A 12,949-nucleotide genomic window follows, 5' to 3' on the forward strand; every position below is an offset into this window, starting at 1 on the left:
CTATATATATCACGCATTCTCATGCATAATGGAAAGAGAAAATTAGCACACAAAAGAATAGAAAGAGAAGAGAAAAAAGTAATAATCTATGGGAGAAACTTTGTATAGCGACGTCACTTATGTTGCGGTGAATCAAGATTTTCGAGAAAGTAAACAAACTTTGTCATGGGCATTGAAGACTCTTCCCGTTAAGAAGCTTTGCCTTCTTCATGTTCGTATTCCATTTTCGCTGAACCCTTCTTGTAAGTATATATTTTATATTTTAGCAAAAAATAAATATTTTATATAAATTCTCTGCGTTTGATTGTTTGGTTTTACATTTTTTGATTGGTTGGTTCAAAAGCCATAAATATTCATGGACCAATTATAGATGATACTTTGACGAATTGATTGTGTTTTTAACTATTAGTATTAGATGAGTCTCTGGATGACGCTGTTTTTTCTCTGGGTATATAATATGCATCTGAGAAATATGTTTATATGAAAGTATGAACATATAAAAGAAAAATATCCCAAATATACATATGTATAGATAGAAAAACACATGTATCAATCATCATGTGTCAGATTTCAAGAACTAGATATGTTGTAACAACCAAAATCCTAGTTATATTTAATATATCATGAAACAATCAACATCCTAACTTTATACGATTTAGGACCAAATTCAGTAGAACTGTAGGCATGTGTACTACCCAAACAAATCATGTTTTGGGCTTATACGGTTAGTTGTGTTAAGTCACAGATCGTGATCTTTATTTATTTATTAAATCACTTAATTAACGATTGCTATGGCACTTTTGTCTGTGTGCTCTTTTTTTTTGTTAGCGGGTGTTAGAATTGGAATCTGACGTTCTTCGTGTATTTTTGTAGCATGTGAGCTTGATGAAAGTGAGATCAATGCAATCCAAGAGTCAGAGCTAAAAACTTCAAAGGATAGCCTCTACAAGTACCGTGATTTCTGCACAAACAAAGGGGTAAGTTAATTATCTTTGCAGATACAAATGTTGAATTGAGCTTAAAGGAAAAATGATGATTTTTGAAAAGATTGATGGAATCTTTATATGTATATATAGGTGCAGGTTAATGAAGAAGATGTATTACTTGAAGGAACCTTATTTCACTACGATAGAGACAACTGATATTTATAAAAATAATAAGAATAAAAATCAAAAATACAATACCGAAACAAACGAATGAAGAAAAAAATTGCAGAGTCGAGATGATTAATCTCTTTCCTTAAATCTTTAAACGCCCCGTAGTGTGACGGTTGCATAGCGCTCAGATTCCCAGGATACAACTGCAACATTGTTTCTGTTTACCATCACCGAAAAACAGAATCTATCGACCCTAGTTTTGTGTTGCACTCTCAGACTCAAGAAATAAAAATACTAACATGACTATTCAATATAGGAGAATGTGGTTTTTCTTTTGGTGTTAGATATATCTTTTTCTACATTGCCATGAGGCTTTATATAGAAAACAATGAGAAGCACAAGTTTCATTTTTTAACATAAAATGAAACCTCCCATGGTGCACAATGGAGTCTTTATTTCTTGTCATTATTATGTGAATTCATTTCACATTTTGACCAAGAAATTAAAGAGTATAATTATTACTATTTGACTCATTCAAACAAAATAATATTAAATGGATTTCTTTTTTATATTTTATCAATATAAAAGATCACATATATTTGGTTTATAAGATTAAGTTAATGAACATGAAGTCCAACTAACAAATCAAAACCCAAATCCAAATATCTAATGTGTATATTTGTAACTTTATACAAGTTTCTCAAATCACACACATTAGACCTCCATTTCTCATTCACACTAAATCTATTTTTAGCATATGAATACATTGCTAAAAAAAATAGTTCCAACATTACTCATATCAGGATATGGTGTTGGTGAAGGGATTGTGGAACTCATCAATCAAAAAAATATCAAGAAGCTCGTTATGGGAGCAGCAGCTGATCCTCATTATTCCAGGTAAGTAAAATTCGATCTATGTATGTATGTTATTGAGATTTGAAAAATTGAATACAGAAAATAACACTCTAAGTAACATCTCCTTAATAATGCAGGGGAATGTCTATCACATCTAGAAAAGCAGAGTACGTGAGTCGACATGCACCTACTGGCTGTAAAATGTGGTTCATCTGCAAAGGGAAACTCATCAAGACAAGGTAAGTTTGAGAATTACACTTGTTTTGTGTGTGTGTATACTCTTTTAAGTATTATTTGTCACACTTTTGTTTTTGGTTTAATAGAGAAGGAAGTTTCGACCTTGGTACGTCTACTCAGAAACCAAACAAAGGAAACGAAACCAATCCAGATAAAGAGCATTCTGTAAGTACAAAGACAGATTAACAAAACCACCAAATTGGATGAGATCTCGTATATGATGGAAGGAAAAACTGAAAAGAACTACTTGTTGCTTCCATGTTTTCTTTTCGTGTCAATATAATCTGAGACTCTTATCGTGCTGCATTAAAAACAAAAAATACAGAGACAGGAACAAGATGATGTTAAAAAAAGCAATGGGCAAGCAGACTCAACTCCAAAACCTCCCGAAGATTTCCTTTGTCCCATTTCAAAGGTTAGGATTTAAACCACGATCTGCATCTTGAAATACATACATTCATGTTTTTCCATGAAAAAAAAAGAAGACAACCTATGGATTCTCTGCTTTAAAAGTATGCAATGGATTTGCTCATCATAGATTAATATTTGGTTTAGGACATAATGAGAGATCCTCATGTGGCTGCTGATGGTTTCACATACGAGGCCGAGGAAATCAGAACCTGGCTAAATGGAGGGCATGATACGTCGCCAATGACAAGAGCTAAGTTCGCTCATCAACATCTTACCCCAAACTACACTCTTCGTTCACTCATCAAGGAGTGGCTGCAGCACCACCCAAATTATAGATATTGAATAATTATATAATAATATTTTGGAGATAATTATAAAATGTGATTATGTTGTGAGTTTTTGGAATTTATTTGTGAGAACAATATGATATAAAACTTTGTGTGTTTACTGTTAGATACTATATCATACATGGAGGCTAAGCATCAATTTTTATTTTATTTTCTGTAAAAGTGCTACCCTCTGTTGAGTTTAGTTCATCACCAAATTGGCAGGAAAGAGCCAATCAAGTAAACCCTAAAATGCTTTAAAGTAATGGGCCATGATGACTTGATGAGCCGTTTTAAATGTGACCAGTATGTCGTTATTTAAAAGGAACTTGATTATCTCGAGCGGAGAGGAAGATCTGACGACCGTTCACCACCAAAAGCTGCGTGACGTGCTGTAATCTGAAGTGTTGCTATTTCTAAGATTAGGTCCCTCTCCAAATGTTGAGTTGACTCCACTTCCAAAACAGTTTCATTGCAGGTCAACCTAATCACGAAATTCGTAGCGGAGGTAAAGTTTGTTGGGATTTCGACTCCAGGTGAATTACGCCAAAGTTTATGGTCAGATTTTTGAAGTTTTTAGAAAGTATGTCCCTCCTATCCGTCCCATTGATAGAGGCGCTTGTGGTATTGTCTGGTAAGCTCTCTATTGATTCTTCTTCTCGTCAAGGCCTTCTTCTTTTTGAATACTCATTGGTTCTTGATTCTTGAGTTTCAGTGCTGCGGTGAACTCATTGAATGGGGAGAAGGTGGCCATTAAAAAGATCGGTAATGCTTTTGATAACATTATTGATGCTAAGAGAACTCTACGTGAAATCAAGTTTCTCAGGCATATGGATCATGAGAACGTAAAATCTTGATCATAATTTCTCGTATTAATTTTCTGTAATATAGTTTTGGAGATATCTCAAGATTTACTGATCTTTAAGGACCAGATAAACAGAGGATATTCTGTTTCCTCTGTTTTGTTCTTTCATATTCTGATCTTCAAGAACGAGTAAACAGAGGATACTCTGTTTCCTCTGTTTTTTTTTTCTTTAAACTTCTGATTTTCAGGCATGGGTTTGATTCTTCAGGTCATAGCCATCAAAGATATTGTAAGACGTCCACAACGAGATATACTCAACGATGTCTACATTGTCCATGAGTTAATGGACACTGATCTTCAGCGAATCCTACGTTCTAACCAAACCTTAAGCCATGATCAATGCCGTGTACGTCTAATCTGATCTACGGAGCTCTCTGCTCTGATCTTTTTATAAAACTTATATAACTTCCCTTTACAGTTCATTGTGCACCAGCTCTTAAGAGGGCTCAGGTACGTGCACTCAGCCAACATATTACGTTGTGATCTAAGGCCAAGCAACGTGCTGCATAACTCCAAACACGAGCTCAAGATTGGGGAATTTGGTCTTGCAAGAACAACTTCATGACAGAGTATGTCGTCACACGTTGGTACAGAGCTCCTGAGTTGCTTCTTAACTTCTCAGAGTACACATCAGCTATCGATATATGGTCTGTGGGTTGCATACTTGGAGAAATCATGACAGGACAACCGTTGTTTCCTGGCAAAGATTATGTTCATCAGCTTAGGCTTATCACAGAGGTAAAGGAAGCATCAGTTTTCCACCTTGTATGAGAAAACCGCAGTTACCTCAGTTCTTGAATATATAGCTTGTAGGCTCTCCGGACAACTCCAGTCTCGGTTTCTTTCGCAGTGACAAGGCAAGAAGATACGTGAGGAAACTTCCACAATACCCTAAACAACAGTTTGCTGCTAGGTTCCCTAAGATGCCCTCTTCCGCTATCGATTTGCTGGAGAAAATGCTCATCTTTTATCCAAACCGCCGCATCTCAGGTAACAACAAAACTTTCATGAGTGTTTTTGCAGTTTCCTTTTGGTTTATCCTTAAACATTCATGTTGTGTGTATAGTCGATGAAGCTCTTGGACATGCTTACTTATCACCGCACCACAATGTGGACAAAGAACCGGTGTGTCCAACGCCTTTCAGCTTTGATTTTGAGCATCCTTCTTGCACGTAAGAACACATTTATGAGCTTATCTACATGGAGTCTGTCAAATTCAATCCTGGCCATTGAGTAGACCCAACAAAAAGAACATGTCTGAATGTCTAATGATGATTTTTTTTTTAGTCTTTTCTTTTCTACAGTGTTTTGAAAATAAACTCATTTTGTCTCTTTTGTTGAACAATGGCTATGATGATATATTCATTTACATTTATATTTCAATGTCTAAGTTACTGCAGACTCTATATAGGAATATATTCAATTAAGATGGATCATATAGTAATAACAGAGCACCACACACAGATTATAAGTGTTGACTTGGTTTTGCTAATTGTGTGTATGCAAAGAAACTGCCAAATTGGTATGAGGATTAGCTTAATGCATGTGGACACGTAAACAATTTTCAATAGAAAAGAAGAAGAAAAGGAAACCTATTTTACTGTCCACACGTATTCCAAATTTCAAGAGGAAAATCCCCTGTTCTAAAATTCGGTAGGGTTACGCATGCGCTTGATCTGCGTCTAGCAAGTTGGCAAAAAAATCGAGAAAAAATCGGAGAGTACTCAGAAATGCTTATTAAAATATTCAGCGATTTTTCTCCAGTACAATTCACTTTTTTGATTTCTACCAATAATAATGTTTGTTTTATATTTTATTCAGCCACTCAACAACACCAAATTTTGCTCAGTGCTCTATTGGGATTCTTTCGGTGAATACGAGCTGAATCTTCTGCATGTAGAGTGGCTTCGGTAACACCTCCCGTACCTCCAAGAGACATTTGTGTAAAGAATTCAGGGAATTCACTTGCTCCGACATTAAAAATATTCTCATTATACATCATAGTCGAAGAACGAGAGGGAGTTTTAGTTGGAAATGTCATCATCGATCCATATGGTGGACGATAGTTTAGAACCGATGGTGGCATGAAGAAATTTCTTGGAACCATAGTTTGATATATTTTGGGATTAATTGAAAGAGTGATTTTGAAATTGATAATTATTGGGATTTGGATAATTAAAAGGGTAATTAGTAAAATTTTGAGTATTAGAAGGGTTATTGTTAGGATCCATTCCGATAAAAATGATAGTTATGGATATAATTAAGAGATTAAAGGTAGAATGATAGAAAATTATAGTAGAAATAGAAGTTTTTTTTGTATCCAAATCAAATAAGCCAAATCTCTATTTATAGAGTAGAAAAAATTAAGAATTTTGATATATAAAAAGAAATTTATAAATTAATGTAGTTTTAAATAATTATTGTTGAATAATTGAAATTAAAAAATCCAGAATCTACACAAACCAATAAAAAAAACACATGTGCAAAAGTAAGTTCCGCTTTGTGTTTATTCAACGGTTGAATTCTTTCAACCGGTTGAATCCAAATAAACATTCAACAACTTCATTATTTGGTCTTTTATTTTTTTAACTGTTGAATATATTGATTCAACATCTCAATATACGTAGCATTACAATTTTGATTTAATATACAAATAAGCCATATTAATTTTTTTTATACAAATGTCATTTTAAAAATTTATAGTACTTGTTAAATAACTTTAAAGTTTAAAGTGTCAATTATTGTCATTTTGAGAAACTTTTATGTAATTTTCCCAAAGTTTAAGCAACTGTTCTTGTTTTTTTCATATAAGTCATCCTCTCTTTTCTTTTGGTTCTAAACATATCACAGAGAAACAATACTTGTACTTGTTCTCAAGAAAAATATCACATATCCACTATCATTCTTCTCATGATAATTCTTCCTTGTATTGATGAATAATAATGTCTCCTGAATAAGAAATGATGGGTACAATCAACAAATCAGGTATGAGTAAAACGATTTTTTTTTTTTAAAATCAGTTTAGGCACCAGAAAAATTTGGCATAAACACTCTGTTAAACAATAACTTCTATAAAACGCCTAACTACCGTCTAGCGATTTTTAGAACATTGGATATATGTAAATGGAAACCAGAGTAATGAGTTAAGAGTTTGATTTGTATACGATTGAATAATTAATGTACTAAGTCTTAGTTGTTAAGGGCCTCACGGCAACAGTGGATAAGATTAAGACAAGATTCCACTTACTATCATCATGTTTTTTTCACACATTGTTTAATTAATTAAACTTTGATATTAAGGAAAACGCGGTCTCCATATATAGTATAGTATCTTGAATTATTATATATCTAACCGGTAAATCATAAATGTAAATGGTGCAAGTAAATATAGTATTTATCGATTTATCATTTTTGTCTATAAAAGAAAAAAAATCCTCAATTACAGTTAAATCCACTACAACCGAGTGCAAAATTTTATTTTCCAACTGAATGTATATTAATCAGCTACCAACCTTTTTTAAAAAGAAAGTTTAGTAATTAAAAACTAAGATGATAGATATATAACATAAACAGAAAACAGAAAATAAAGGAAACAGCCTATATTTTTTATAGTTGCAGTGTTTTTTTCTTTTTCTTTTTTTGCTTAAATTTGATGTATGGAGTAGAGTGTTTGTGTTTGAATTTGAAAATAGAAGATTTTCAAGAGAATATACGTCCTAAAAAAAGAATAACAATGTAATATTTGACGACAGAAAAAATAGCAGAAAATAATATATAAATATAAGATGGCGTTTTTTTGAGAAAAAGAGGTAAATGTAATATGTGATTGATTTGTCCAAAATTTTTGGCTTGTTGTGAATTGTGATATAGTTAATCATATATTAATGTTTTAAATAAATGATAAAAGATCTGTCTCTTAATTAAAAGAGTAACCTTTTGGAAAAAGATTTAAAAAGAGTAAAAAATGAAAAAAAAAATAAATAAATAAAAGAGGACAAGTGATATAAGGCAAATGTCCATTTCATTTTCTCATAGTTTCATTTTGTCTAGGGAATAGTTTTATTTTCTTCTCTCTCTCTATCAAACCAGAAGAAGAAAGAAGAAGAAGATGGCTTCGCCGAGCAAACGCCGAGAGATGGACATGATGAAATTGTATGTGCTCAATTCTCTATAGTTCATCTATTTCATCTCTCGATTGGCTCTTTTTTCTATATATATATATTGGATCTGTTGATGATTGATGATCTCTCTCTATCTTCTAATTCATATTTGTCTTCTTCTTTCTTGTTGTATCAATCAGGATGATGAGTGATTACAAGGTCGATACAATCAACGACGATTTGCATATGTTCTACGTCACTTTCCATGGCCCCACTGACAGTAATTCTCCAAAAACTCTCTTTCTCTCTTCCTTTTTTTTTGTCTTTATGCTCTTAAAGCCTACTTGTTGAAATGAACGAACAAAAAAAGAAAAGAAAAAGTGTCTTCCTAGATTTGGTATTTTACAACTTCAGATTCACCATAGAAAACTGAAAATTGGGATTATATGATGTATACAAGCAGAAATGAATCTGTTTGATTGAACAAACCTATGATCTCTTGTGGTGTGAAGGTCTTTATGAAGGAGGTGTATGGAAGATTAAAGTCGAACTTCCTGATGCTTATCCTTACAAATCTCCTTCTGTTGGTTTCGTTAACAAGATTTATCACCCCAATGTTGATGAATCGTAAGTCACACATCACATCTATCGACTTCACAATATTTCATCACTCTAACAAATCTCCTTCTCATGTTTTGTTGTAGTTCTGGCGCAGTTTGCTTAGATGTAATAAACCAGACATGGAGTCCAATGTTTGGTAATGTATATTAATTCTCAGTGTCCTTTTTGAGTGCCTTCTTGATTAAACTTGATCTGTTTTTTCTCCTTATCAGATCTTATCAATGTCTTCGAGTCATTCCTTCCTCAATTGCTTCTATATCCAAACCCATCTGATCCTTTCAATGGTGAAGCTGCCTCTCTCTTGATGCGAGACCGCCCTGCCTATGAGCTCAAAGTCAAAGGTTCATCTCACTCTTCTTCCAAATTTGCTTGCTTCTCTATTCAATTTAAACCTCACTGACACATTGGTATCTTTGACATTTCAAGAATATTGCAAGAGATATGCTAAACCAGAGGATATAGGAGCACCTGAGGAGATCTCAAGTGATGATGACGATGATGATGATGATGATAGCATGAGCGAACGTGGTTCAGACTCTGATGACAACGATGAAATTGCTGGAAAAGCTGATCCTTGATGACTTCGTCACAAAATCAAATCTCTCTTTGTACTCTGATTTATTAGTCCATTTCCAAAAATATAAACCATTCATGTTCATTGCATGGGAGGAGATAAGAACTTTCCTCTGTAAATGTGTAAAGACTTGTGTTACTTCTTTTAGGATCATTGAATCTTTCATTTGCTTCAAATGTAAATAACATATAACAATTTGCAACCTTACTACAATAAAACATGAATTCATCTCTCCAATAACGTTCCTTTTTATACAAAGAACATATCTAAAGATGGGAGGATACTGCGGACAAAAGGACATATTCTTCTAAATAGCAACATACCAAGAAAAGGAGAATACTATTATTTGTTTTACTAAGGTAAGTCCAAGACTCGCTGCTAGATTGCTTTCAATTGCCACATTGCATATCACCCACCACCTGTAAGCACTAAAAGGATAAAAGAGGCTCAATCTGTTTACAAATGGCTCGGCCTTCTTTTACCAGCATCGGTTCTTAACCTCTTCACCGGATTAGCCCATCCCACTGAATCACCAGCCGTACCGCTGTTGTTTGGATGTGTGCTTTGGTTTGGCCATCGTTGCTGCTGAGCTAGCCTTGTCTCCCTTGTACCTGAACCAGACACAGGACTTCTAAGACCACGACCTACCATAGCTGGAGGTGAGACCGGGCTGCTTGAGCCAGCGGTTCTTGTTCTTGGCGCAGACTTTTCTCTGTCTTTCCTCTTCTTCTTGCAGATTACTAGTTCCCCTGGATGAGTTAAAATTGGAGAGTCATCGGTGTGGCTTGATGTCCCGCCGAGCTTTGTTTCTTTCTGAGGTATCTGTACTCTGATCCTTGAATTCTCTCGTTGTTGAGGTCTCTGAGGAGAGCTTGGCTCCGGTTCCTTCTCATATACATGCTTTTGCTTCTTACCCTGACTAGTACCTGCTGCTCTCGGGGATAGTGTGGATACCAAAGTCGGGGTTGGACCAGAGAAGGAAAGAGCATTCCTTGCTTCTCGGAAATCTGTGTCCGGAAAAGACATCTTCAGCAGATCAAAGAACAGATTGTGAACCTTCTTTGCTTCAGATCTCACCTGCGGAAGATTTAGTCACTTTTACTAAACCCGTTCGGCTTATTTTATATATATATATCAAACACACAAAATCCAAAGAAGAAAAATCCAAACCTCGTGTGAGAATCCATAGAATTGCATTGCTCCCCTTAGCATATACTGCACGTCAGATGCGAGTTCCATAACCCCTGCGTACTCTAGCCTTTCTAACCGGTGATCAATCTCTCGCAGTTCCAATAGATTATTTACACCTCCAGCTGCATACCCAGTCTGAATTCTCTTCCACAAATTTGTCAGCATAGGCACAATCTGCTGACCTTCCTTGTCGATTCTCCTTTGGAGTTTGCTAATTACCGTTTTGCACTGCACAGTCAGTCAAGTAAAGGGTGAGTTCGAACCAATCAACCAAACAAAATACATGTACCGAGGACAATATAAGAGAATGCAATGAAATCTTATTCCATTCGACAGATCATACCCGTTTCTGTATGTTGTGGGACATTCTTGCACCTGCACTTGAAGAGCCAATAGGACTAGTTCCATCCCATGTTTCTCTAGCAGCTTCAGTGTTGTCCTCCTGGGTGGCATTCAATCTACCAGAATTTGGTGATGATACATGCAGCTTGGAAGTATTAGCTACTTTCTTTGCAGGTAAACTCCTAAGTCTCGAGGATGAATCACTCTGTTCTTGTCTTGAACCATGTGAGTCAACAACTGTCCTCAATTTTGATCGATAGCTACGATCGACTTGCAATGGCTGAGATGCAGGCATATCAATACCGTCTATTCTTTCTGCTGTTTGACGGGGTCTTACACGAATACTCCGTTTGCGCTTTATTGTAGGTTGCAAAACCTGTTCTTCTCCTTCATCACGTTCATGGGCCCAACTTCCTGATCGTTGGAGATCTATGTGAGAATCCCCCGATGCTGCTATTTCCCCATCTTCTGTATCATCCACCTGTTCAACATAATTACAGAGACAAAAATTACACAAACTACAAAGAAGAAGAGAGGCTTGCGAGACAAGATCAGGTGCCTACCATTCTTTTTGAGACAGAACCTGGCCTAGTTTCCAATGCAGACAAAGAGCCAAACTTTCGTGAAGAAACCGGAGAAGCCATCGCTTTCGATCTATGACTTTCTGGCGAAGATCCTGAAGAAACGGCATCATCCCGTGGAGTATTTTTTTTAAAACAACCAGACCGAGGAGGATAATCATAACCGCGGACAGGGTTCTCTCCATCAGATTCGTCTTTGTTGGTTTGGTGATTACCAAGAGGACCAGTTAGCTCATCATCATCAAATTGTTGAATGTCTCCCTCTTCTTCATTCCCAGAATCAATGTTCCTTTCCTCAGAGCTATCCTCTGAGAATCCTCCATTGTCATCTTCAATTTCCTTGTAGTTAATCTTTTTGCTCTTTGGCCGCCCCCTTTTTCTCTCACCTCCAGGCCCAGTAGTTTGCACGATCAGATTATTGCTTGATAACATGTTCTTTGACGGTTTCTTAGACAAATCAGCAACGGTAGTATTCACCTCTCTGGTACTAGCTCGAAGCCACTCAGGCACCTGCTCGTGAGAAGTCATCTCCTCGGTCCAGTCAAACTCTTCATCCATTTGATCAAATAACTCAACTTCCTCCTCGCTTCTGGCAATCATCCTGTTCACCTCATGGAGAGAAGGTACATCATGGACGGTTTCTTGATATCTCTCTTCATCATGCAATAAAGTCTCCAAAGTCATACGCCGCTCTTCATGAGTCGTCCTTTGGTCAAAACGCCCAGCATTAATGACTTCATCAGCCATGTCGATCTTGTACTGCTGAATATTATTCCTTATGAGACCCTCAATAGATCCTATATACCGGTCCTTCCCAGCCAAGTCATCCTCTAGGTCTATTGAACCACCACTTCTAAGCTCGTCCTCCTTTTGATGGCTGGAAAACTTTTCAACAACTGCCTCCATATAAATTACTTTTACTTCCCTTGTCTGCCCAATACGATGGGCTCTGGCAACTGCTTGTTCCTCATTCTTGGGGTTCGGATCCGGATCATATATCACAACTGTGTCAGCAGTCTGAAGGTTGAGACCCCTTCCAGCTGCACGTATACTAAGCAGGAATATAAAACAATCAGTATCAGGATCATTGAAATCCACAATAGCTGACTCCCGATCTTCTAGGCTGGTAGTCCCATCTATTCTTCTGTATACAAGCCTCCTCCATTGCAAATACTCTTCTAAAATATCAAGGAGTTTTGTCATCGTACTGAAGAGCAACACCCGATGGCCTGTCCTCTGTAGCTTTATAAGAATTCTATCCAGAATCCACAGTTTTCCACATGACCTCACGAGAAAATCCTTGGAAAGATCATTGAAATATGGATAATTGAGCAAAGGATGGTTACATGTTTTCCTCAACTCCATGCACCTATTATTTAAAGTTCTGTATATCTTGGCTTGGTAGATCGAACTCTTCTGAGCCCTAAGTTTTTCATCGTCTGGATCAACTCTTAGAGTTCCCGTAGCTTTAATCCAATCATAAACGGCACTCTGTATAGCAGACATTCTACATCTTAAGACTACCGAAACCTGCAACCGAAAGCATTATCAGAAGAATCATCTAGGCGAAAATATAACAGCAGCTATATACCAGAGATCCTACCTTAGGGGGAAGTGAACCTTCAACATCCTCAACACGACGTCTAAGCATGAACGGCTCTAAAATTTGATGAAGCCTATGAATGACAATGACCTTTTTCTCAGTTTCCAGCCAGTCATCCTCTATATTATGCGCAGGACCTTCTTTTT

General features: G+C 36.2%; 3 protein-coding genes and 1 pseudogene across 3 annotated transcripts; 3 read left to right on the forward strand and 1 right to left on the reverse strand.

Moving 5' to 3' along the window:
• The first annotated feature begins 23 nt into the window (after window positions 1–23).
• LOC108846289 (U-box domain-containing protein 54) lies at window positions 24–3,053 on the forward strand. Its single transcript, XM_018619513.2, has 8 exons — window positions 24–242; window positions 874–977; window positions 1,077–1,099; window positions 1,887–1,994; window positions 2,090–2,191; window positions 2,276–2,354; window positions 2,515–2,604; window positions 2,745–3,053. Exons 1-8 carry the CDS (start codon window positions 89–91, stop codon window positions 2,940–2,942), a joined length of 858 nt encoding a protein of 285 aa, XP_018475015.2. The 5' UTR covers window positions 24–88; the 3' UTR covers window positions 2,943–3,053.
• Window positions 3,054–3,189: 136 nt separating this feature from the next.
• On the forward strand, window positions 3,190–5,176 carry LOC108846290 (mitogen-activated protein kinase 12-like; annotated as a pseudogene).
• Window positions 5,177–7,786: 2,610 nt separating this feature from the next.
• LOC130508979 (ubiquitin-conjugating enzyme E2 6) lies at window positions 7,787–9,255 on the forward strand. Its single transcript, XM_057004482.1, has 6 exons — window positions 7,787–7,943; window positions 8,092–8,171; window positions 8,404–8,518; window positions 8,596–8,648; window positions 8,725–8,853; window positions 8,939–9,255. The coding sequence occupies exons 1-6, from the start codon at window positions 7,900–7,902 to the stop codon at window positions 9,088–9,090; spliced, it is 573 nt and encodes a 190-aa protein (XP_056860462.1). The 5' UTR covers window positions 7,787–7,899; the 3' UTR covers window positions 9,091–9,255.
• Window positions 9,256–9,294: 39 nt separating this feature from the next.
• On the reverse strand, window positions 9,295–12,943 carry LOC130508976 (ATP-dependent helicase BRM-like). Its single transcript, XM_057004479.1, has 5 exons — window positions 12,804–12,943; window positions 11,183–12,730; window positions 10,621–11,100; window positions 10,257–10,505; window positions 9,295–10,163 (listed from the first exon to the last, which is right to left on the reverse strand). The coding sequence occupies exons 1-5, from the start codon at window positions 12,849–12,851 to the stop codon at window positions 9,543–9,545; spliced, it is 2,946 nt and encodes a 981-aa protein (XP_056860459.1). The 5' UTR covers window positions 12,852–12,943; the 3' UTR covers window positions 9,295–9,542.
• Window positions 12,944–12,949: the final 6 nt, after the last annotated feature.

This window comes from Raphanus sativus, chromosome 3 (assembly GCF_000801105.2).
Source record: "Raphanus sativus cultivar WK10039 chromosome 3, ASM80110v3, whole genome shotgun sequence".
NCBI lineage: Eukaryota > Viridiplantae > Streptophyta > Magnoliopsida > Brassicales > Brassicaceae > Raphanus > Raphanus sativus.